Consider the following 22011-nt stretch of genomic DNA (forward strand, 5'->3'; position numbering starts at 1 on the left):
ATAAAGCTGTGATTCTCAGCTGAACACCCCACATGTTCATTTTCCCCATGCTAAAACCCATCCCCTGAGCTGCCCACACCTCACCCACTAACTGATCCCACCACCAAGAACTCAAACCCACCATCAGCCAAACACCCAGCAGAGCCAGAACTGGGCAGAATCACTTTTATTCTACAAGGATTACAAATGCTCCAATCAAATGTGCCATGTAATTACTGCAGTAATGTTATAAAGCAAAGTGGAGGTGGTGAATAGTTCATACTGCTTTATTTAGTGGCAGGTGATTAGTTAAGTTGCAGGGGTTTTTTCCCCTTCATCTTTCCCTTTTCTGTGAAAAATTCAATTTGCCTTAAGGCAGCATTGAGAGCTGATACAGACCTAATCCCTCAGCAGCCCAGACCTGACCTGCTGCAAATTTTCACCTCTATCAAGAGCACAAAACCACATTCCTCTCCCTGACAATACAATGGCCCCTGGATCCACTTACCTTCAGGCCCTGCTTAAAACCTGAGCTGCAAAACACATTATATAATTGTGAATCAAAAGTCAAATCCGTGTAAGCCAGCAGGTGAAAATGCTATAATGCGTTTTGCTTGTTTGGCAAGCCCTAAAAAGCATCATTAAATATTTTCTATATTTCTTTCTTTAAAGGCTTACAGTTTTTCCTTCTCCTCCCTTCCCTGCTAGGGTCTTAAATCCTTTCTGCTCAGCAAACATTAATTTTCTTTTGTCCTGCTAGTGCTAAAATTGACATCTCTGTTCATCACTCTTCCTTCCCAGTACACTTAATTGACCATTATTGCTAATAATGTCAGCAGAGATCTGGGAGGGATACTTCATACCAAAGTACTCCTGGGGAATCAGCTCAGGGAGCAACTGCAGGCAGAAATAAGCACTTATTTCTTCTTTCAGCCCTGCAGAAACAGAGAGCTTGCAGTACACTCTCCTCCCTTTACATTCAGAATTTTAAGAGAATAATTTGAAGGTCGTATTCTAGAGCACAAGTTGTGTCAACATCCTCTTGATGACACCCTGCTCAGCTGTATTCTCTCAGAGGTGAAACACGGGCCTAATAGCAGCCTTTTCCTCTGGAGAGGTGGATAAATGGGTGTCAACTTGCAGCTACGTAGAAGGAAAAAGCACAAATGTATTTACGTTGCATCAAAACTTGGGGGTGATGACTAAGAGCTCAGAAGTGAACCAGCAATGTGCAGACCAGGCACATCGTATCAGGGTACAGGTGAAGCACGTTCCAGCCACCTAACTCTGCTCCTGCTGAAGTCATTAGTGCTGAATTTCTGCCAGGAGAAGATAACTGCTCCCAGCCTCAAGGACTTGATGGCAGAACTTGTGCTGTGCAGGAGTACCATTTCTGGATTGTGAATCCCGTGGGATTTACCAGGGATTGCAGGGAGAGGCAACGGTGCCAGCCGCATGGGTTGCTTCGGCCGCAGGCAGGGTGCTGGCGTGGAGGATCCCCCTGGTTTGTGAAAGTGCAAATTGTAAAGATGCACCAATGCACCTTTCCAGAGCATCCCCGATTTAGATGGCCACGCTGGTGATGTGCAGGTACTTGGAGGTGGGTGAAAATGCCTCTGTGCGCTCCGGCTCCCACCTTTCAGAAGCCTTTGCCAAGGTGGTGCACGTGCACCAGCTATGAGCAGCTCTGAAAAGAACACGGCGAGGGGCTGGGCAGGACAGCAGGGTCATTTCTACTTCTCTACAAATTTTCTGCTTCCCAAAATGGCTAGTAAATGTAGCTTAGGCAAAAATGGGAGAGAGTAGTGAAAAATGGAGCAGGTCTTCTGGAGACTTCTGGCAACCAAAGGCTTTTCATTCTCTTTTCCATGAAATGGTGCTGGGAGGAGGAAAAGGGATGACTTGGGAAAATCCCACTGCTCCCCCCACACCTTGTCTGCAGCCAGGGAAGGGGGATGCTGCAGGCACGAAACAAGGCTCCCTGGGATTCTCTCTCCACATCTCAAGCAAGGCATTTTGCATTTTATACCCTGCCTCTATCCTAGCTAACAGCTTAAACTTCTTTTTCCAAAAGCTAAATTATTTAAAAAATATTTCCATTTAGTCATTTGAGGAAACTCTCTTTTCTCTGGAGAAATTATTCTCTCTTTATGTTCAGTAAGGAAGAAATTAAACATGATCATATTAATTATGGTTCCTCATTTAACATAAAACTATAATCAAATGGCTTATATGTCTAAACAGTTGTGGCAGCAGTATTAAGAAATTATGACATTAAAGGCTTGCACTTAAGTTCAAAATGTTTAAATTATACCTCTCAGAAGGAACTGATGCCACATTTAGAGAGCTACAACTCTTCATTTTCAAGTAGAAACATGAAGGAGCAAAACACTTTCAAAATATACATACTTTTGCTTTAATTTCAAGAAAGTCCTTAGGACACCTATGAAACAAAACTAGATTTTTAAAATTTTTTTGCCTAGATTTCAGCCACAGTGACTTCTTCAAAAAGGAAGGGGCAGCCTGGTTGAGCATCTTCTGACAAAGCCTGTGAACAAAAATATGCAGAGGACATGAAGTCTGCAAAGCTGGAGCAATGGAAATTGTCACTTCTTGCAGGGCTTGACTTGCTGTGTTTCTACCAGCCTGGTGGGGACTTCTGGTGTCTGTGGCTCCAAAGAAGTCAGCCTCAGATTTGAGGACTGATTTCCTGAGCCAGAAAACCCTGCAGCATTTCTGTCTGCACTTCAGGAAAAGACTTCCTTCAATTCAAGAGCTGGAGCTGCTCAAACACCCTTCTAGAAGGAAGAAAAATAGGAAATTGTCAGTATAACTGCTCAGAACAAGTCATGGGGGGGTTCCTTCTATAGGAAATGCAAAATTGCTATTTTGGGTTCCAAATCAGAACAGCAGGGTTTTAGGGGGTATTTTTTGTTTGTTTTCTTAATATCCGCTTCTTGCAGAATAGGGACATTCACACGTGAACCAGCTCCACTTCCCCTGTGGCTCCGTGTAGCTCAGTCCCTCTGCTGCCGGCCCATGCAGTGGGTATTGGAGAGTACTTGAAAGTTAAAGTTCTCCTTGAAACGGTGACCGTCTACTTAAACCTTCCCCATAAAGCCTGGAGCTCGAGATAAAACCCCTCTCAATGAGCCCTGCTTCCCAGATTGTAAGGGTGTACTCTGATACCTGATAAAATCAATTGTTTGTGACTGCTGGCTCCTGTGACTGAAACAATGACTGCTTGTAAAAACTGCCATCCATAGCTCGCTAAATTTGCAATTAGTCTCATTTCCAATCTCTCTGCAAGGCATACGGCACAACCAGTGCTTATACATATTTCAGATCCCAGTATGTAAAATAGCAGAGTAGGTTGAAGGTGATATAATATTATAAAGTGCATTCTGAATTGAGTAAACATGCTCAAGGGGGTTATGGCTCCTGGGAATTGTTGTCTTTGCTGCCTGGGGAATCTGTTGTGTTGTGAAAAACAGTATTCACTGGGATTTTTAGACTGCATTCAAGAGAATGGACTCAGGGGTAGTATAAATATGAATTATCCCCTCCATTTTTACATCATTATAAAAGTTGGTTTTGTTCAACACCCAGATAAATCAATCTGGGCAGTGAGGGGCAGAAACAAAACCTCCTGTGAACAGGAACAGCAAAGGGTACGGACGTGTAAGTTTTACATCACACTGGGAAGTGAAGCCCTTGGGACCTGGGGGATCATCCTTTCCAGTCTCAGTTGAGCCCTGAGGACAGGGGTCGGTGGAGTGGCCGGTGCACCCCCAGGACACTGTGGACAGGAGACCTGATCAAAGCTTCCCCAGATCACGCGTGTTGGGCTTCTCCCAGCTCTTCCAGGCATGAATCCACAGCCTGAACCCAGTACAAAAGCTCTGCCACCTCCTAGTTCTTGTCTTCCTAGAAAAACACAGCAAATTCCTATAAATGCCAGATTCTTCCTCGCATCTTCTCCACCCGCTGGCAGTGCAGCACCATCAGCTGCTCCTGCCTGAGGAAGAGCTATGGGCCATGCCTGCTGCTGACACGGGACACTGCTGGGGCCGAGGAGGGCAGATGCAGGGCACAAGTCATCAACTTGGGGACAGTACAACTAATTTGTCCTCCCCAGGCGATGGAAAGGTCCATCGCTGCGTGGTGCCACCACGGCAGGGCACCAGCCCTTCTTCCCGGGCTGGAGTGTGCCTGCGGGCAGCCGGGCTCAACTCTTCCTGTTCCCAGGCCAGAGGACACTCCCGGGGCTGAATATCAAAGCCCTGCTGTGAACAATGTCAGCCAAAGTGCATAAACAAAACCTAAAGAGAGGTCACAGCAGTTCCCACAACAAGAAGTTACCAGTGGTTAACAAAGGATAAAAGCAAAAAAATGAGCCCTGGCCCCCAGTTCCTTCCATCTGCACCACCCTTGAGCAGGAGGGTGTCCATCACTGGTGAAATCAAAGCTTTCCTCTCCATTGTTTCCTCAGCAGCAAGAACAGCCCATGGCCCTCTGCCACTGCAGAGCTGGATAAAAGCAACTCGGGCCCCCCCCCACAACAGGACCCAGGACTCTTTCTGTCTCTGTACCCGCCCCGCGGAGCTGCAGTAAAGCCCCTCTCCCAAAGCAGGAGGCAGGGCCAGACGCAGTGTCCTGCCCCAGCCCTTCACCTCTGGGCATGGCCTGGGGCTACCACAGCAGCTTCACTGCAGGCTGGGGAACATCCACAACACAGCACAGTGCCTCCAAAGCGGATGTTCACAGTCCAGTGGGGTGTTGCTACTCCAAAACCCACGTCCTTGCAGAGCTCTGTCATTTGGATACCTTAACCTGTCCTTTCAACACATGTCAGAGGGCAGAGTACTGCGACGGTGATGGATCCTGCGTAAAGACAGACTCCGGGAGCACTGCGTTCGCATGCCTCCCTGGCTACGTAGTATTAACCAGCTGTAATTATTTACAATCTTCTTCCTGTTTTACACACACACCGCTACTGCTCCTATTCTTATACTCCTCCCTCGACATCTCCTGGAGGTCACTACCAGGACCAGGCTGGAGGAACCTTTGATTCAACGCAGCTTTATGATTATTAGGGTAAATTAATGACTGAGCCTGGCAGAAAACTATTTTGACTGAACAACCTTGAACATCGCCTTGTCTATATGGAGAGTCTGTTCATATTGCAGCGACTGGTAAAACTTCAAGTGCCAACAGCCCAGGAGTTCCACTGGGCTGCAGAGCTCCCACTACCTTTGCAGAGATAGAAGTCTCCTCTGCTTCATCCACAACAGCATAAGCTTGCTCCAATGCGATCTCCATCAATGACAATACTTACAACAAGGCCCAAACAATGAATTAAAAACTCTGTTCACCGTTACCAGCAAAAGCAAGGTTTGCCGTGCGGGGACTATCTTTCAGGGAGATTTGTACCCTAAATGGGGCTTTTCATGAGAAACCCACTTAGTATTCCTCTAGAATTCCAGGAGGGTGAAATCCCCCACTCCTTCATCTCATTAAGGATGAAGGAATGCCAGGTATGTGGCAGGAATCTGGGGTGAGAGGAGGAGTGGGATATATTTTAACCAAGCTATGGTGTGGAAAAAAAAAAAAGTGATGTAAGGATCAGGATTTGAAATATATTTCCCAGTGCTGAGAAGCCATGCCAGCCAGAAGCATCGTGCTAATGCACATGCTTAACCCAAGGGACATAAAACTAAGTTTAAAGATGACAAAAACCACCCAACACTGCCACATCCAGCAATCAGAGGTGCTTTTCCTAACACTAGACAAGCTATGCAAGGTGTTATGCAAGAAGCTTACTAATAGCTCAGACCCAGCGCTGGCAGATGGCATCCACCTTGTGACAACCTTCCTCCTGTGCATGGTGGGGTCCCAAGGGCATGTCACTGTGGATACATCTCAGAAAACTGTTTGGGACCTTCTTAAGGTATTTTGCCTCTGGAGCGCTGACAGAGTGTTAGTTGATGGCTTCTAGATCTGGTGGATTTATCTAAGCGTAGCAGACGAAACGCTGGAAGGCAGGTGGTGCTCAAGGTGAGAGGGGTGACAGGGGAGTTCACCCACAAGGAACAGGGGGCCCATGTGCCCCAGGGGACTTCTGGCCATTCTAGCAGCAACTGAAGTTATTTCTAAAATTGCGTGGAGGAGCCCTGTGAAAGTCCCTGCCAGCCCACAAAGCAGGGCAGGAAGATCAGACCAACAGGCTGTTTCTTATCTGAATGCAGTTGGGCTGCTGTTCAAATGCAGAAACAAGTGTCAGCAAGGCAGGCTAGTAGTTCTTATTTATTACTATTGTCCTTTGAAGAGAGCAAGAACACCCTGAAGAACAAAATCTCCACATTGAAATCCTTAGTGGAAAGGTAAGACTACCCAAAAACTCTTTGCACACACTCGAACACATCTCCAAGCAAGCCTCAGACAAGGCAGCGAGTGCCCAGCCTCCCAGGCTCGTAGGGGACAGTTTTCCCACTGTGCGTACGGAGCCATTTAGGGGCACGGAGGACGTTCCAGGAAGCAGTGCAGAAATAGGGTTATAGTTTAGAGAAAAGGCGGAAAATCGGCCTCAGCTGCAGCCAACAGCCTCCTACCCCTCCTGAGCATCAGGGCACTCCGTAAAGTGCCACAGCAGCCCTGTGTGCCACCCCCATGTGCCACCCCCATGTGCCACCATGCAGCTGTGAGGCTGTTGGGTGTGCAGGTTGCCATCACCCCTCAAAACTTCTCCCACCCAGAGCTCCACCATGCACACAAGGCACCCAGTGTACCACGGTCTTCCTGCTGTCCAATTCTCTATCATCCACCGTGTTCCCAAGTAGTTCAAACATGAGCTTAGACGCTTTCCAAAGGTGTCTTCTCCTCTGGAATCCATTTGACATAGGTTTGAATAAAGTCACACTTTTTCCCAGCATGTTGTAAAGCTCATTTGTCCAGCCAGACTTGCCAAGAGCAGTGCACCGAGCTTCCCCAGGGATGAGCTTCTTCTAGGTGTAACAGCCTGACTATGGCTACTGGAGCACAGGAACTGGACACCTTCACAGAATCTCACTGGCAACATAAAAGGTTCCCTCCTTATCAGCACAGCACATCTATTTCCTGACAGATGAGGGGAGAAGCTGCTTCATACTTCACCTCAGTCCTGAAATAAATAAAAAGCTAAAAAACTACTGTCCTGCTTAAACCCAGGAATTTTAAGAGCATAAAAGCTTCCAAGTCAGACCATGAATCCAGCTTACTTCATATTCTGACAGTGGTCAATAGCAATTGCTTAAGAATAAAAGCATACCTGCGTGGAGGGATTCTTACCATCCATATACTTCTTCCAGCTTCAGGCAATGTGTAGTTTGAAGACCTTTTACTTGACTCAACTGTGCATTAAGCATAGATGGACCTATTCTCCATGATTTTAGTTGACCTCCCCTTCTTCCCCACAAAGCCCTTTCCAGCCTTCCCACCACCCTTACTGTCTTCTACAGTAATTATGCACTCTGTGAAACCCTCTGCAAGCACCATTCTCAGCTTTGGTGTTGCAGATGCTGAGGCACAGAACTGAGGTCAGAGCCAACAGCCACGGCTTGTCATGAGCAAACACAAACGGATCCAGGTCTCCTGACTCTCGGTGCAGTACTCTCATCATGGTCTCTGCTGCATTAGGAAATGGAAACCAAGCCCAGCACTCAAAAACAGTAAGAAAAGATCTCTAAGGATGTAAAAACCCCAATACAATTAAAAAAAAAAACAAAAACAGAAACTTGAAACTAAGGCACTTTGCTGCCCTAAGAGATAGGGCTGGGCTCCTGTGATGAACAAGGAGGGGAAAAGGTGTTTGTCAACTAAATATAGGAAACTGAGTACCTGAAAAGAGGGAGCGAAAGGAGCCTAAAGAACTCTTAGGAAACCATGCTGGGGGTTTGAGCCATTTAAACCTGAGAAGTTTTGTTGAAGCTGATGCTCAGGGACCAGCCTGCTATCTGCACAAAGCAGTGGGAGTGAGCAATGGGAATCAGCACAGCTGCTCTGTGCCTGACGTATCAAACCGGGGTGGAAATCCCACCATATGACTTTGGGGATAATGTTAAATCCATTACAGCATTCTCCCCTCCCCTGCTCATCCCACACAAGCTTCAAAACTTCTGGTTTATGACTGGCTGCTAGAGGATCATTGCAGGCTGTCTCTGGAGGGATAATCCTAAATTTTAAGTGACAGTTCATGGCCATCTTCTCTTTCTTCTGAAACGCTGTCTTACACAGCGCATTAAGTATTTCGGAGATTAATAACTGGAGCAAAGAGTTCTAATCTTGGTGTCCTAGCAGAGATTTAGCAAAGAACGGTTAGTGTTTGAAGTTGCTATGACACAGGAAACATAAGAAGCCTTGAAGACCAAAAGCAAGGCTCGTATGCAGCTCAAATGGAAATCTGGGACATTAAACACGTGATCTATGTTTAGTCTCCAGGGCTTCTCACTGACGTGGTGTTTCCACACGGAGCAGGTCTTAGGGACCCCGTGAAAGGTGGAACCCAGTTTGAGCTCTCTTTTAGATTAAGTAGACCAAGCTCACCAAGCTTGTTAAATTGCAACTTGTACTTTTTGTATTCTTTGACCTGAATTAGGTGATAACTGTATTGTATAATAAGGTTGCTTTGAACTTAATATACAGAGGACCAAATGGAAACCACTTGACCGTCTCTGAACTGGCAATTGCACTTTGTCAGCTCGGAGGAGACCCACCAGGATAAACACGTTACAGATTCTGAGGCTGCTTGCACAGCAGCGCACTCAACAGCGGCCCTACGACCACTCGGCAAAGGCCCTCACAGTGTCAGTTCAAGTTTCTTGTCCACACAATGATCTCTTTTTTTTCAGTAAACAGTTTTCTCATTCTAACAATTCCTCCTACTCCTCCTCACACAATTACAAGTCCCATTAAAAAGGAGCCAAGCAGGTGCATTATTGGCCTGCTCCCCTCTCAGGTGGCATAAGCCACAGAAGAAATTGTGCAAGCCCTTTCTGGGTTTGGTGAGCACCGATTATATGAAAAAACACCAAATTCTGCACATGGGTATGAGAAAACCTTGTCACAAGTGTCACAGTGATGGAGCTCCACAAGGACTCTGACCAACACTACTGCCAAAAATAACACGGCTGTGTCCTCCTGCCCTCATCACCACACCCTTTTTCCATTTTTCTCCTGCCAGCACCAATGCTCATTTAGCACCACAGCAAATTGTATCAGGGAACTGAATTTAAATGGTAACATTAATCCCGTTTTGCAACGTTCACGCTTTTCATGGTGCTACTCGACGCAACTGAATGCCCACCAGCACATTCAGAACAGCCTGTGACTGTGATCACGTTGTCCAAGTTCCTTAGTTACTCTAGCTATTGTGGGGATAAAGTAACAAATCAATGGCTAATGTTGAGGAGATTATAAAATTATGCTTCCTTGAAGCTGTTTATGCAGCTGATCTGTACAGAATTAGGCAGCTCTGCTTTGAATTAATGCAAGTGAAGTGGTTGGCACAATTTGGCCAAACGTTTAAAAGTAATATAACCATCCATTACAGATACCCTTTTAGGCCTTCATTCTGGAACAGTTTTACGCACAACACCCTCTTATCTATTTAGCAACCAACACCAAGTAGGAGAACAAATTTCTGTATCTTGAGTACCCACTCTGCCGTGATAGCTAAAGATGCGTCAGAAAGGGGTCAAATAGCACTGGGACATCATATACTCTACTCCAGGTCACTGACAAGAACGAGATCAGAAAATACACTTGGGTGGGGTGTGACTTTGCCATGTTTCAGCACAGCATGTTCTTCCACATTCTTTACCACCTATAGAATTGCCTTAATGGTCTTGCAAATTAGTACGCCTCCAGGCAGATAGGGATATGATCAATAGTCCAAACTTGAGGTTACCTTAAGGCAACAAGCTCCCTTCTCCTCCTCCTCTCCTGCTCAGCAGCCTGTTAGGACCCCGCCAAAAGTCCACCAAGACCTGTACCCCACCCGAGAGCAGCCAGTGCTGGGCACCGCAGGAGCCGTGTAAGAGAGCAGGTCTGTAACAACGCTTCCCTCATACACTTGCGGAGGAATACGTCACGGCAAGACCTCCTACACACAGGCGTTGAGACCTCTGTGTTTGATAGCAGATTTTCCTTTTTTTAAATCATAGATCTGGGTAATACTTTTTGAATCCAGAAATGTTGCCATCCTGTGGCAACAAACTCCTCACTTCAGCACCAACAAGCACCTCATGTCCTTTGTTTTGAATCTGCCAGATGACAAATTACCTTGATGCTCTGCAGCCCCTGGGGCCAGTAAGCCACCACCTCCTCACCTTCTTTATACCAGCCTGATATTTTCCCCATAGTCTTACCTTTTCCAGCCTAATAGTTTACAGCTTTTGCCAAAGTAATGGAGTGCGCTTAGGTTTCAATTCAGCATTTAGTATTGATTACTCTTTTGGGAAAGCAATAGCAAGTTGTTCAGTGCGGCACCTGAATCCCCAGTCAGATTTAAGCTAGAGTACGTTGTGCAGCAGGACAGGGGCCTGGCTGCAAACCTGCATTTTTCAGCAAGGCACAACCAATCCAATACATCCTTATTGCTGTACTCTTTAAAGAGGTCAAATCACTGAAACACGTAAGTTAGTGGTATAGCAAAAAGTTTGTTTTATTGCTAAAACAACTTTTGATAAAAAAGCCCCATCAGTCAAGAGCTGCCTTGCTCAGCCACACTCCTGTAAAAGCACTTAAGGACAGCACAAGATTTGGCAGTCCTTCAGGACTGCGCTTTACGGAGGGTTCTGTCTTTACAGCTCAGCAGTGCTTTACGTGACCAGGTCTCCAGTTCCGCCCAAGACATAATAATATCACTGATAGAAACGAAATCAGAAAGTATCTGAAATCCTGCTGCTTGTTCTGCGGTGGTTTAGCAGAAAGTGTGTCTCAGGAAGGAAATCAAACAAGAGGGCAGTGCAGGAGGCCCCAGGAGGACAGGCAGGGATCAGCCCCCGGCCTCAGCACCACCTCCCGCCACGCACCGCCGCTCAAGGGAGACGCCTGCTGGGCTGAGCCGCTCCGCACAAGCCCTGGCCCAGCCCTACAAACCCAGCACGCTTTAATTAAATAAAAAAAAGCTCTAAAACACATACTCTCAAAAACCCCTCAGCCTTACTATGGAAGTTTATAAGATGGTGTTTTGCTCTGGAACGCACTTCTGTGGTGCTCCTCCTTGCTGATGCACGCACCTGTGCTGGGCACCAGCAGCACGAAGCGTCGCAAGTGCTACAACCAGGCCAGTGGCCGCCCCAGCACGGCTCGTCCTCCTCGCTCAAGTGACTGGATGAGATGCTTGGTGCTCTCTGAGCAGCCAGCAAGGCTAGGCTGAGGCCTGCGCTCCACGCACAGCCCATTCTGCACACCAGTCACTCTTCTTTTCTCTGTACTGCTCTCCCCATCCGAGGGTCTGTGCCGAAGGCGCGGTGCTACACCTGCTCACAAGGATTGCCTGCGCTGGACGTCAGTGCTCTGCTGGGTGCTAATGCCTCTGCTGTCCGTGGCGCCTGCTTTGGAAGGCGAATAGGGACATAAACATTGGAAGCACAGTGTTCCTTGAGGTATTCTCCCCCTTTTTCTTCATAGTCTTTTCTGGTTATCCAGCCTTCCTCACGGGTCATGTATTCCACTGCCCAATCCCTAGCCCCATACCAGGCATCTAAAACAGGACTGGAAGCAAGGTGAACCTGGATGGAAGGAAAATAGAACAACAATGTCAATTCAACACAGGAGAGAAAAGCCCTTTTTACCCTCATTACAGTGGTACATGACACAAACAACTGAATTTCAGAAGTTTGAGCTGATTATTCAGTGGGGAAAAGTAATGTTAGGAATGGGTTTGAAGTGTGTTTTCACCTTGAGATCAATTCTCAGTGAACCTGCTTTGTTTCTAGAGGTTGAGAAAGCACATGGGTGTGTCACATTCACAACCAACAGCCCTCACAGCTGGAAGCCAATGCTGGAAGAGTTGGTGGTACTGCAAAACAAGTATCAAGTGCTCCAATGAAACTTCCTCCCTGCTTGAAGTAGCAGGGAGGAATACTACAGGCTAAAAAAATTGCAGTATGGGGGGAAAAAACCACATGTGCTCTTTCCACTTGTGTAGATTCACACTTCCATTTAAACTACTCCTATTACTCCAGCATGAACTGCTTTCCTGGTTCAGCTGTGGGCTCGCCAGTCTAGACACCATGTAAATCCCACGTGTGATATCTGTGAAGTGACATGGACCATATTTTAATGGAAAGAAGGAAGCTCTTATTCAGTTACAAGCAGCAGCAATACCATCAGAAGAAAACACGCTCATTTTCTTCCCACAGACACAAGTTACACACTCAAAACTTTGCAAGCAATATCCTTCCTAGAACTACCAAGTATATGGCTGTAACTAAGCTTCTGTCAGTCACACCTGGCTCAGAGCTACATACAGTACCTGCACAAAACAAAGGCTGTGGAATCACAAGATTATATTTGCACTGCTTTTTCTTTTCTCCCCAAGTTTACAACCTGATTTTCTATTCCAGGAGACAGATTTGAGGAGACAAGGTGGTTTCTGAACAGCAAGGGAGACCCTTGCAAGTCTCATTACAAAATGCATGGCAGACTCTGGGACTTGCCCAGCTTGTACTGTGCTCGCTATTGAAAAGGTTGCAAAGGATCACAGATACTGAATCTCTTTTGCTGCTGTCCCAGACAGTCATTACATGTAACAAACTGAACATGTCACTTAGTTTTGAAGCAAGCAGTTTCTCCCAGCAACTACTCCTAACAGTAAGTCACTTGTTCCAGATAGCAACTGTCCCAATCCTAAGAAAGCAACCTGCAAATTTCCAGCCAAACATGCTTGTGTGTGCACGGTGTTTTAGCTGAAGCATGTTTTCCTTTTCCAAGGCATCTACCCTACTCTCTCTAATGTTTTCATAAAGAGCAACTGTATCTTTGCTTAACCTTCATCTTCTCAGGTCAAAAAAGCTGTTTGCAGTGTCTTGTCATAAACCACTCTCCATTCCCACGCTCTAAGTACACCCGCTCTGTACCTCTCCCAACTCAAATTACTTTTGAGCGCAAACGAATAGGCTGTTCATGAAAATATCATGTCAATACAGGTACCTGAAAAGATGACTTGAATGGCCTCATTTCAAGGAGCTCCTTCTGGACTCTGGCTTTCAGTCCAGGGTACATTGTATTTCCACCAGTGAGAAAAACATTCTGGACAAGAATAGCTTGTTGTTCCTTTGAATACCTACCAGGAACAAAAAACAATTTCAGTCTTCCTCAAGGACATCTGTCCTATGAATTGAACAGCTAAGGGCAATACTGACTCCTTGTCTTCAGGATTCATTTTGAGAAACTTCCTTCACTTCCCTAGTATGAAAACCTGAGGTCATTTTTCTGAAAAATCAAGGGGTGGCAGAAGAAAAGCCTTAAAGCACTCTGTGCACTGCACCCCATAAATCAACAACTCAGTAGAGCTGGAATTCTTAAATTTCAGAAAACACAATCTCATATGTTCAAACAGTTCAGGGGTGACATTTTCCTAATGCTAAGTTGTCTGGAAATAGTTGTCCAGCAAGTGTGCCTATATTATAACAAAAATGTCACCCCTGATTTAGGTCTTGCAAAAACAGAGACTGCCAGCTCATTGTTTCATGGGATAGATATTTATAAGGGTTTCTTATTTCTCTCTATAGCAAGGTGGACCAGGGGTCTCCAAAGTGCGGTGTGTGCAAGACAATCCATTGGGGTGCAGGGAGAAGATAATTTTTGTGCCGTTAATAAATAAATAAATCAAATAGTGCTTATTTCACCTTCATCTCATCCTTTTTTAATTTCTATTTTTGTGTAGGTTTTAAAATGTACATAATATATCAGTTTCCTGTACGTAATTTATAAATATTGGAGCTGTGTGCTCAAAAATTTTTTACTGATGCGCTAATCGATCAAAAAAGTTTGGAGACCACTGACTTAAAACAAGGAGAGTTACAGATGGTTTTCAGAACAGGAAGACATGTCTAACCTGCAATGCTCAACCCCAACAAAAACAACTATTCAAACATATTTTCTGAAATTATTGTTAAGTAACCAGTATTGCAAAAGCTGATATCAAAACAATGCTAGCTTCTTTGAAGTACGTGCCAAGTAGCTTTGTAAACTCACCTCTCGAGGACATATTGCATGGTTTCTGCTATACCAGCCTGGTCTTCTCCTATCAGGGAGGGCTGGAAGACAATCTCTGGAGCCCTGATTCTTTCAGTGCCAAGGAAAAGCTGGTGGTACTCTGCCAGGTTAAACACGGGCTTTGAAAAGATGAGATTGAAAAGTGGTGGGAAATTATGTTAAAGAACAGTAATGTTCTAGAATATGCAAGGTTTGCAAACAATTCTGTACAAAACCCAGGTTGTAATGCTCTCACAGAGAAAGGGCCATGCTGTAAAAGGTTCCAAAGGCCAAGGAAGATGGAGTTTTCCTATATGTTATTCTGTGTGGTGCCACACAATCCTAAGGCTCAACGTCACAAGTTGAAAAGTTGTATCCACTGGGATGTGATATTAGGCTATGGATGACACACAAAAAAATTTGAGGACTTTCTTTCCCTAATAACACGGCACTGCCACAACAGGCACTGCCTGCAGAGTGAGCCAAGTGGGTATATTCATGTTCTAAACCATCAGCTAAGATTCCAAGATGACTTCTCTCTTAATGTCCTGTTCAGATAGTTTAAGCATCTCTTCCAAGAGCAGGCAAACATTCGCATGTGGAGAAATCATAGCAGCAAGCTCTGGCACAAGGTGGAGATACAAAAATCAAACCTGCACTGCAGCAACAGGCTTCTCAACTTCAGGCTGTTCCTCAGCAAATAAAGGTTCAAACTCATTAATACTTTCCACATCCTCCAGTGACTGTTCACTGCCTAATGGATCCAAATCAGGAGTCTGGAAACAGAGAAGGTTTATTATGGTCTGTCAGCTCAGGTGTGCTAGGCACACATATGACTTCAATTCTGGTGACAATTCAACAATTTCAACACCCATCTCCTCAAATCTCAACTTTTTAACATGCCCGAAACCAAACATGCTGTTCTCCAGCACTGAAGACAAAAGCCAAAATGGTGAACAACACAGAAAACAGAAGACAGACATTCACCCAAAGCATAAAAATCAAACACTTTAAATAAATTTATCATGACGCCAGCTCAGATATTAAAGGCCTTAGTCAACAGTCTGACTGCCAGCATTCTAGCCAGCCACGTCCTAAACATAACAACATACTAAAACTTATTAAAAAAGCTTTTTAAACTGGTTAAAACTTGGTGCGCTCCCAGCACCTCTACCTGCTCTATAATTACCAATAAATTCTATGCCTTGCTTGTGTGGGAGTGGAAAACAAATATTTGCTAGCTACAAAGCCGCCACACAGTTCCAACCACCTAGCATTTGCACACGGGGTATACCAAAAGCCCTTCTATTTTACACAGATGAGAAGGTGTTCCCAAAACTCCTTCCTCCTGAAAAGCATCACTCAAAATCTTAGAGTGCTTCACTGTTGTGAAGCAGGAGCAGCTTTTTAATTACTCCTTTATTTTTGTGTTACAATGCTACCTTTGCAATTTTCGTGCTAAAGATTTGTTTCTGTTATTTTAAATTTGAAACATTTGTTGCAACATCTAGCAAGCAATACCAGGATGAGATAAAGCTAGATCATTTAAACGTTCTTAAGTATCTAGCTTACATCCACTTAAAACCCAAGCAATTACTCAAACTGAAGTTTAAGCAGTGTTCATTGTCACAGCAAACAAACTGTAGTCACCTGAAGGTATCGCCAGCATCTAATCTTTGTTAAATCCATTTATTTTTATGTTTTAAAAAAAAAAAGGCAACAGAAAGAAACATAGAACTCAGCTGAAGGCTTGGCACAGACCCTAGGACAACATAATTAGCTCTTGGACTCCTCTACACAGCCACAGAGGGATGGCCTATCTTCACAGATGGGTTTGGTGATAGTTGTAGGTGCTCTCACAAAGCACAGACCAAACAAAAAGGTTTGGGAATGCATTCCAAGGTCCGAGACTACACCTAGTAAAAAGGAGTGTGGGATCCAAGACAGACATGTTGGAACTTGGGCGCAACCACTGAGCAAAATTACAAGAAGCTAACAGTCTTTCAATTATCTTTTTTCTAGAACGATTTATTTTGACAGAAGGCAGAAAGATTCTTTATCACAATGGTAAGGCCATCACCTACTTCAATTTCACTCAAACGCAGACACTCTGATTCTTACACAGGCTTTACTGATAAGGATAGGCAAAATAAAACACCCAGGTACCTGCTCACCTGCTAGTTTTGGCTGTATCTCAAGTTCCATACTCCTGTATCTGGCACCGCCCTCCTCTATGCTTCAATTTTTTGTTTTTCCTCTCTACCTTTTCCTGAGCAAAGACTGATACAACTAAAAAAAACCTCTATCTCATGTGACTTGAAAGGCAATTACAAGTAAACACACGAACAGTCTTAGAGCATCTCTTAGAAGCAGCTGCTATGTGCTGTGCCTGTATTAGTCTGGCAGAGCAGACAAATAAGCTTCTCATCCTCAAGACAACTCCAACAACCAAGTGTAGCAATTAATCTTTCATTGTTAAGTAAACAAAATAGGACATGCTGCTTAACCGCACCAAAAAAAATAGCCAAAATGAAGGCAAAGGGTTAATTGTTTACCATAAAGTTCTCTGCACCTGAAAGGGAAGAACAGAAAGGGAAACAAATACTGTTTTTAACAAAAAGCTTGATACGCTCTTCTATATCTTTAACGGAAAGCTACTGACATTTAAGGATGGTTGCTTTAGGATTATAACCGCTTGAGGGTTAAGTACGTAAAAACTCCATGTCATTTAATTGTCAGACACTGAAAAAAAAGATAATCTTTAACATACAGGCCCACTTATTTCCCCCAAATTAATGCAAAAACAGAGTTAGAGGTTGGTTTAAAGTATGAACAAAATCATTATGTTAACTGCTGCATTTACAACATCTAAGCACGTCCAACTTAAGTAAGGACAGTGGCTGGCATACTCTGCCATGAGTAAGTACAAAGGGAAGCAGTGGTATCTTCAGTGGTACCTTCTCTGACCCACTAGGGCTATTTTTTTTTTCCCTCTTCAACTTCTTAAAGATGTGCAAGAAATTTTTAAGGAAACTTACTGATTTCATATAACTATAGTTCAACTACTGTCAGGAAGCCTAGAGATTATGCTTAGAACTATATGGAATCAAACTGTAAGATATGGCCCAGAGCACAATGCAGAACAGCACAAGACGGGGTATTGATTTCAGGCATACTCTGTAAAATCAAAACTGTCACTTTCTATAGCTGCATAGGAAAGCTGCAAGAGAGAAGCAGCTGCCAAACTAACAATGAGTTGCAGTGTGTTAAAGGAAAAACTTAGTTCATCAAAAAAGTCTGAAGGGGCACATTTTCAAGCACAGAAACTTCATTCTCTCAGAGATAAGAAGAGGATTAACTTGGTGAAAGCATTATACCTCTGGCTTGCTGTCCACAACATCTACTTCAATATTGACTTCTGCCTGTAGGATTTTCTGCTTCGTTTGTTCAACAGACAGACTCAATTTGTTGATGTAAGACTGAAGTTCTTCTGCAGAGTCCATGTTCAGCTCCACCAAAGCTTTGTGGAATTGATCCATTTGACCATCTTCTAAAAGTTCCTATAGACAGATCAGAGTTAGCTGTGATGAACAATAGAGGCTACCTGTCAGTTGTGTGCATACAGACACTTTGCCTTCATTACTAGATATTATGATGTGCACGCTTCAGCAGCATTCAAAATATTTCACAAAAGTATTGTTCAGAATCTGGAAGCATCCTCTGCATCAATAATCTCTCCCTTTTATCTTGCAAGTAACCTTAAAAAGCTCCTATCAGAAAACAAACAGGACAGTCGTAGCCTCTTTACAGTGATGCAGGACCCTCTGATAAAGCTCCAGGAGCACCCTGCCCTCCTCCCAAAAGATCACACAGAAAACTCTGCCTTGATTACCTGTACATATAGTAACCTGTCCAGCCTCTCTTGGTCAAGCTGCAGCTTCTCTTCTCGACGACGTGCATTGAGTTCTTGAAGTCGACGTAATTGCTGCTGCCGCCTCTCCTGCTTTTCCTCTGACGTCAGAGTGCTCCCCAGCAGTTTGTTAGAGAAAGGCAGCTGCATCTTGTGCATGTTGTTCTCATAGTACTCTGGGGACCGCCACTTCTGTAGCTCTGAATGTTTTGAAAGCAAAATAACTGTTATGCCAGGCTGAAAACACTGATTCGCATGTTGTAAGCACTCCACACTAAGTTCAGACTTAGAAGAAAGATGACAACAAGGGTCTAGCCTGGGATTCTATCACCTCTTGGCAGCTGTCCCCATATTCAGCTACCCCCTCAGAGCACCAGCTTCCAGTCTCATACTCGGTGCACATGGTTCTTTGTGCTCTGATCTCCAGCATGCAAGAAACACAAAGTACTAAGAAGTGGGAAGTGCACACTAACGTCTCTTCTCTCTTCCCCAGGTAAAGGAGAGTTCTCACACATCACAGGACTCCTGCAGGCTCTTTTGTAAGGGACAAATTTAAGAAAACACTTTTTCTTTGGCCACTACTTAAGATGACATTCCCCATGGAAGTTTTAACTTCTTTAATTCACAAAAAGTCATGAGAAGTGTCCTCTGAAATCCTGGAAATCTTAAAGCAGATAAGAAACATGGCCAGATGCAGAAATCACCCTAATGAATTTAACGTTTTGTTGGCAGCATAAAGTAACCAATAAAATAAATTCATTTAAAATTCTCTTCCTCTGACATAACCCCAATTTTTACTCACGGAGAAATTTGCACTAATACAGATTTTTTTTTTTATTTTATTTTTGTTTCTATCTTTATGTTAAATTTAAAACTGTTGTCAAGCATTTCCCATGAGGTAGATTACCAGAAAGACAGCTATAAAGAAAGCAAAAGAAAGAGTATCTCTGCCAGAATCCCAGCCAACTTGAGAACAAGGGATATAGAGGACAAAACTAAGTTTGGATGAGGATGAACGCTATCTAGTGGTAAATTACAGCTGGTTCTACCTTCTATATAGTCCTCTGCAATGTAGCTATGCTCGTGCAGTATTTCCTCCATGCGACTGAGAGTGATGGCAGCAAAATGTCCTGGGTATTTCAGCTGAAGGAGGCGTTGGAGATATACAGCTGCTTGACACCCTCCAAGATTAATACGCTTGCAGTTTTTAGCATCCAATCTGAAAACGCAAAGAGACACAACTGAGATTGGAGAGATCCACAAGTTCAAACAGACCCACTTTCCGCAGTATTATTTAATTTCTGAGATGGTCAAGTAGACAGATGAATATTCACAGATAAATATTTAAAGATTCAGTTACCAGAGAATCTAACACACCTCCTTTTCTCAGACAACAAGCATAATCACTGCTTTGTTTATTGCAGATACTTTCTGAAAGACTCTGTTCTGCTTTAAAAAACCCAAACATTAAATAATTTTGGCTACAGCAAGGAAATGCTCTATTTTAAGAAGAGAAGTGATGGTTAGTGGAGCTAGAAGTAGTTCCTTAACCTTTGTAACATTTCACAGTAGGTCAGGTGTAACCCTTGAAAATCTGAAGCATCTACCAGATATAATAAAACCATTTCCTGCAGGATTTAAAAAAAAAAAAAAAAAAAAAAAAAAAAGAGTAGAGCGACGTAGTCGCATAATCAGAATGGTAAAAGCCTCAGGAACTGCAGAAATCTCACAGAGCACTTTCTTTTGTCCCAAAGCTGCTTTAAAACCTATGGTTTTTAATGCCAGATCTTACTTGGGGCAAATATCCCCTTCTACTTTTGAAAGTACAGATCTATGCATGAACAGTAACTAAAAATACAGGATGTACAAGGACAGCACTGCTTCTTCAATTCAAAGTTCCACAGAACTTAGCAAACTCTGCAGACCTAGTTTTAACTTGTCAGTATAAATTAAGACCTGATACTGCAGGAGCTGGAATACTGAATGCTAGAGGAATGCGTATTTGCACCGTTAAGAAGTCAAAGACTGACAAAGAGAGGCTGCACCAAACTTCCCACACCAAGAACTCACCTGCCTTCTAAGACTGGCAAAATGTGCGTACACTGATAACCTGAAGATATTACCAAACCACTGCAGGGCCAGTTCTGCCTTCTGTTGTGGTAAAAGCTGTACAAGCTATCTACACCATAGGACACTTTTGGCACTTGATAACATTCAAAGAGGAGCTCTGACATCATTTGTCTCGAATACAGAGGATTGCACACAGCTTCTGTCAAAACAATTGGATGATCAACACAGCCCTGTAAGAGACGAGAGAAAAGAAAAATAATAAAAGGATGAAGGGTAAATCCAGGGATACTTGTCCTTGCTTTTTCTTTTGAACATCAGCGATAACTCCTCCAAAACAGCAATGAGAAGGCACTTTATGTGCAGGCTATAATCATGTAAGTTAAATTATAGCTAGTGCTTAAGGGGGTAAAAAAGAAGTCCTGTCTACAGCAGAGCTTCCAATGTTAATTCAACCAAAGAACAAGCTCCTAAGGGTGGAGGAGAATGGATTTTTAAAAGCGTATACGAAATACTAAAAATCTTAGTAACCAAAATCTATGCAATGAAGAGGTGAAGTGAGAGTGAAAACTGCTGGAAGTTTAGTTCAGCATCAGGTAAAGCTTTCAAACTGGTGTTGTCACACTGGCAAAAGGCTTCGTGGTCTGAGAAGCAATTCTCAACTCACTTGGGTATACAAAACAAGCAGTCAAGAAGCACTACTACTAAGAGCACTATACGAAACTAATAAATACTTAATGGCCTTCTCAAAAACTGGTCCTGGGCACTGGTGCTCAGCCACAGCCTGCCAAGATGCTGCAGTTCAAACCCCTCGCCCTGCAGTTGTATCCTTCCACTTTCGTTTTACCACAAAACTACCAAGAAATTAAGGGAATAGTGGGGTTCAAAAGACACCCCTGGGGAGCACCTGGCCCGGCCAGGGTCACCACAGCGTGCTACACAGGGCTCGTCCCCCAGGCCGAGGGGCACAACACAAGGCCCCAGTACAACCCAGGGCGATGCTGGACCCCCCCTTCCCTTCCCACGACGCACCCAGGCACAACCTCCGCGCCAGCCCCCCTCAAGGCCCGCGCCCGGTTCCCCCGCCGGCTTCAGGGCCCGGCGCGCCCCCTCCCCACCCGCTCCGCGCCCGCGGGACCTGCGAGGCGACGCCGAGGCGCTGGAAGACGTGGTCGAAGAGCAGCTCCTGCAGCTCCAGCTGGACGGGCACGTTGCGGTCGAAGGGCGAGCGGAGCAGCCAGCGCAGCGGCTCGGGGCTCCCCAGGTCGTTGCCCACCTGCGTCTCGGCGCCGGCCCCGCCGCGGGCCCCGCGGCTGCGCGCCGCCAGCGAGCGGAACCGCAGCAGGGGCTCGGCGGGGACGGCGGGGTCGGGGGAGGCCCAGCCCGCCCGCGTCTGGAAGGAGCCGTTGTCGATCACCAGCGGCACCGGCTGCGGCGTCCGCACGGCCGCGCTCGGCTCCAGCACCGGGTCGGGGGCCCAGCGCGCGTCGCGGAAGGCGAACACCCGCGAGCCCGCCGCCATCTTGCGCCCTCGGCGGGTCCCTCCGGCCGGCAGCGCGGGCACCCACACCCGTTCCGGGCCGCGGCAGCGCCGGCTGGGGGCTGCGGCCCTCGGCGGAGCTGCAGCCGCGACCGGGCCGCGGGGTGGCGGGAGCCTGCCCCCCCCCCAGCTCCCCTCTCAGGCAGCGACACCCGCGCCCTCTGCCACTCCGAGTTAAACTTGGACCTTGGGAGCTCCCCGTGTCCGTGACCCGCGTGGAAGTGGAACCGCGCGGCCCTGGCCTGTGCCGGGCCGCCCCGGGAGGTCACATACA

The 22011-nt window shown here is 45.3% G+C and overlaps 1 protein-coding gene across 2 annotated transcripts; it reads right to left on the reverse strand.

The window, feature by feature from the left end:
• Window positions 1-265: 265 nt before the first annotated feature.
• On the reverse strand, window positions 266-21734 carry ACTR5 (actin related protein 5). Of its 2 annotated transcripts, XR_012625517.1 has the most exons (10): window positions 21336-21734; window positions 20201-20430; window positions 19180-19349; window positions 18113-18330; window positions 17598-17780; window positions 14874-14996; window positions 14221-14360; window positions 13174-13306; window positions 11256-11750; window positions 266-2777 (listed from the first exon to the last, which is right to left on the reverse strand). XR_012625517.1 is itself a non-coding variant. In XM_074843016.1 (9 exons), the coding sequence occupies exons 1-9, from the start codon at window positions 21717-21719 to the stop codon at window positions 11493-11495; spliced, it is 1839 nt and encodes a 612-aa protein (XP_074699117.1). In that variant the 5' UTR covers window positions 21720-21734; the 3' UTR covers window positions 10654-11492. The 2 variants fall into 2 exon arrangements, 1 of the variants encoding a protein (XP_074699117.1); XM_074843016.1 differs by lacking the exon at window positions 266-2777 and having other exon boundaries at window positions 10654-11750.
• Between the last annotated feature and the right edge of the window lie 277 nt (window positions 21735-22011).

This window comes from Strix aluco, chromosome 17, assembly GCF_031877795.1.
Source record: "Strix aluco isolate bStrAlu1 chromosome 17, bStrAlu1.hap1, whole genome shotgun sequence".
Taxonomy (NCBI): domain Eukaryota; kingdom Metazoa; phylum Chordata; class Aves; order Strigiformes; family Strigidae; genus Strix; species Strix aluco.

What these genes read in the sequence shown, in the direction of transcription:
- ACTR5 (XM_074843016.1), bottom strand. Translation starts at nt 21,719, where the DNA reads ATGGCGGCGGGCTCGCGGGTGTTCGCCTTCCGCGACGCGCGCTGGGCC. An exon ending in AGCCTGTTGCTGCAGTGCAG is followed by an intron (nt 14,361 to 14,873) that starts GTTTGATTTTTG and finishes ATCTTTTCAAAG; the next exon opens with CCCGTGTTTAACCTGGCAGA. An exon ending in CATTCAAGTCATCTTTTCAG is followed by an intron (nt 11,751 to 13,173) that starts GTACCTGTATTG and finishes CCTTCCATCCAG; the next exon opens with GTTCACCTTGCTTCCAGTCC.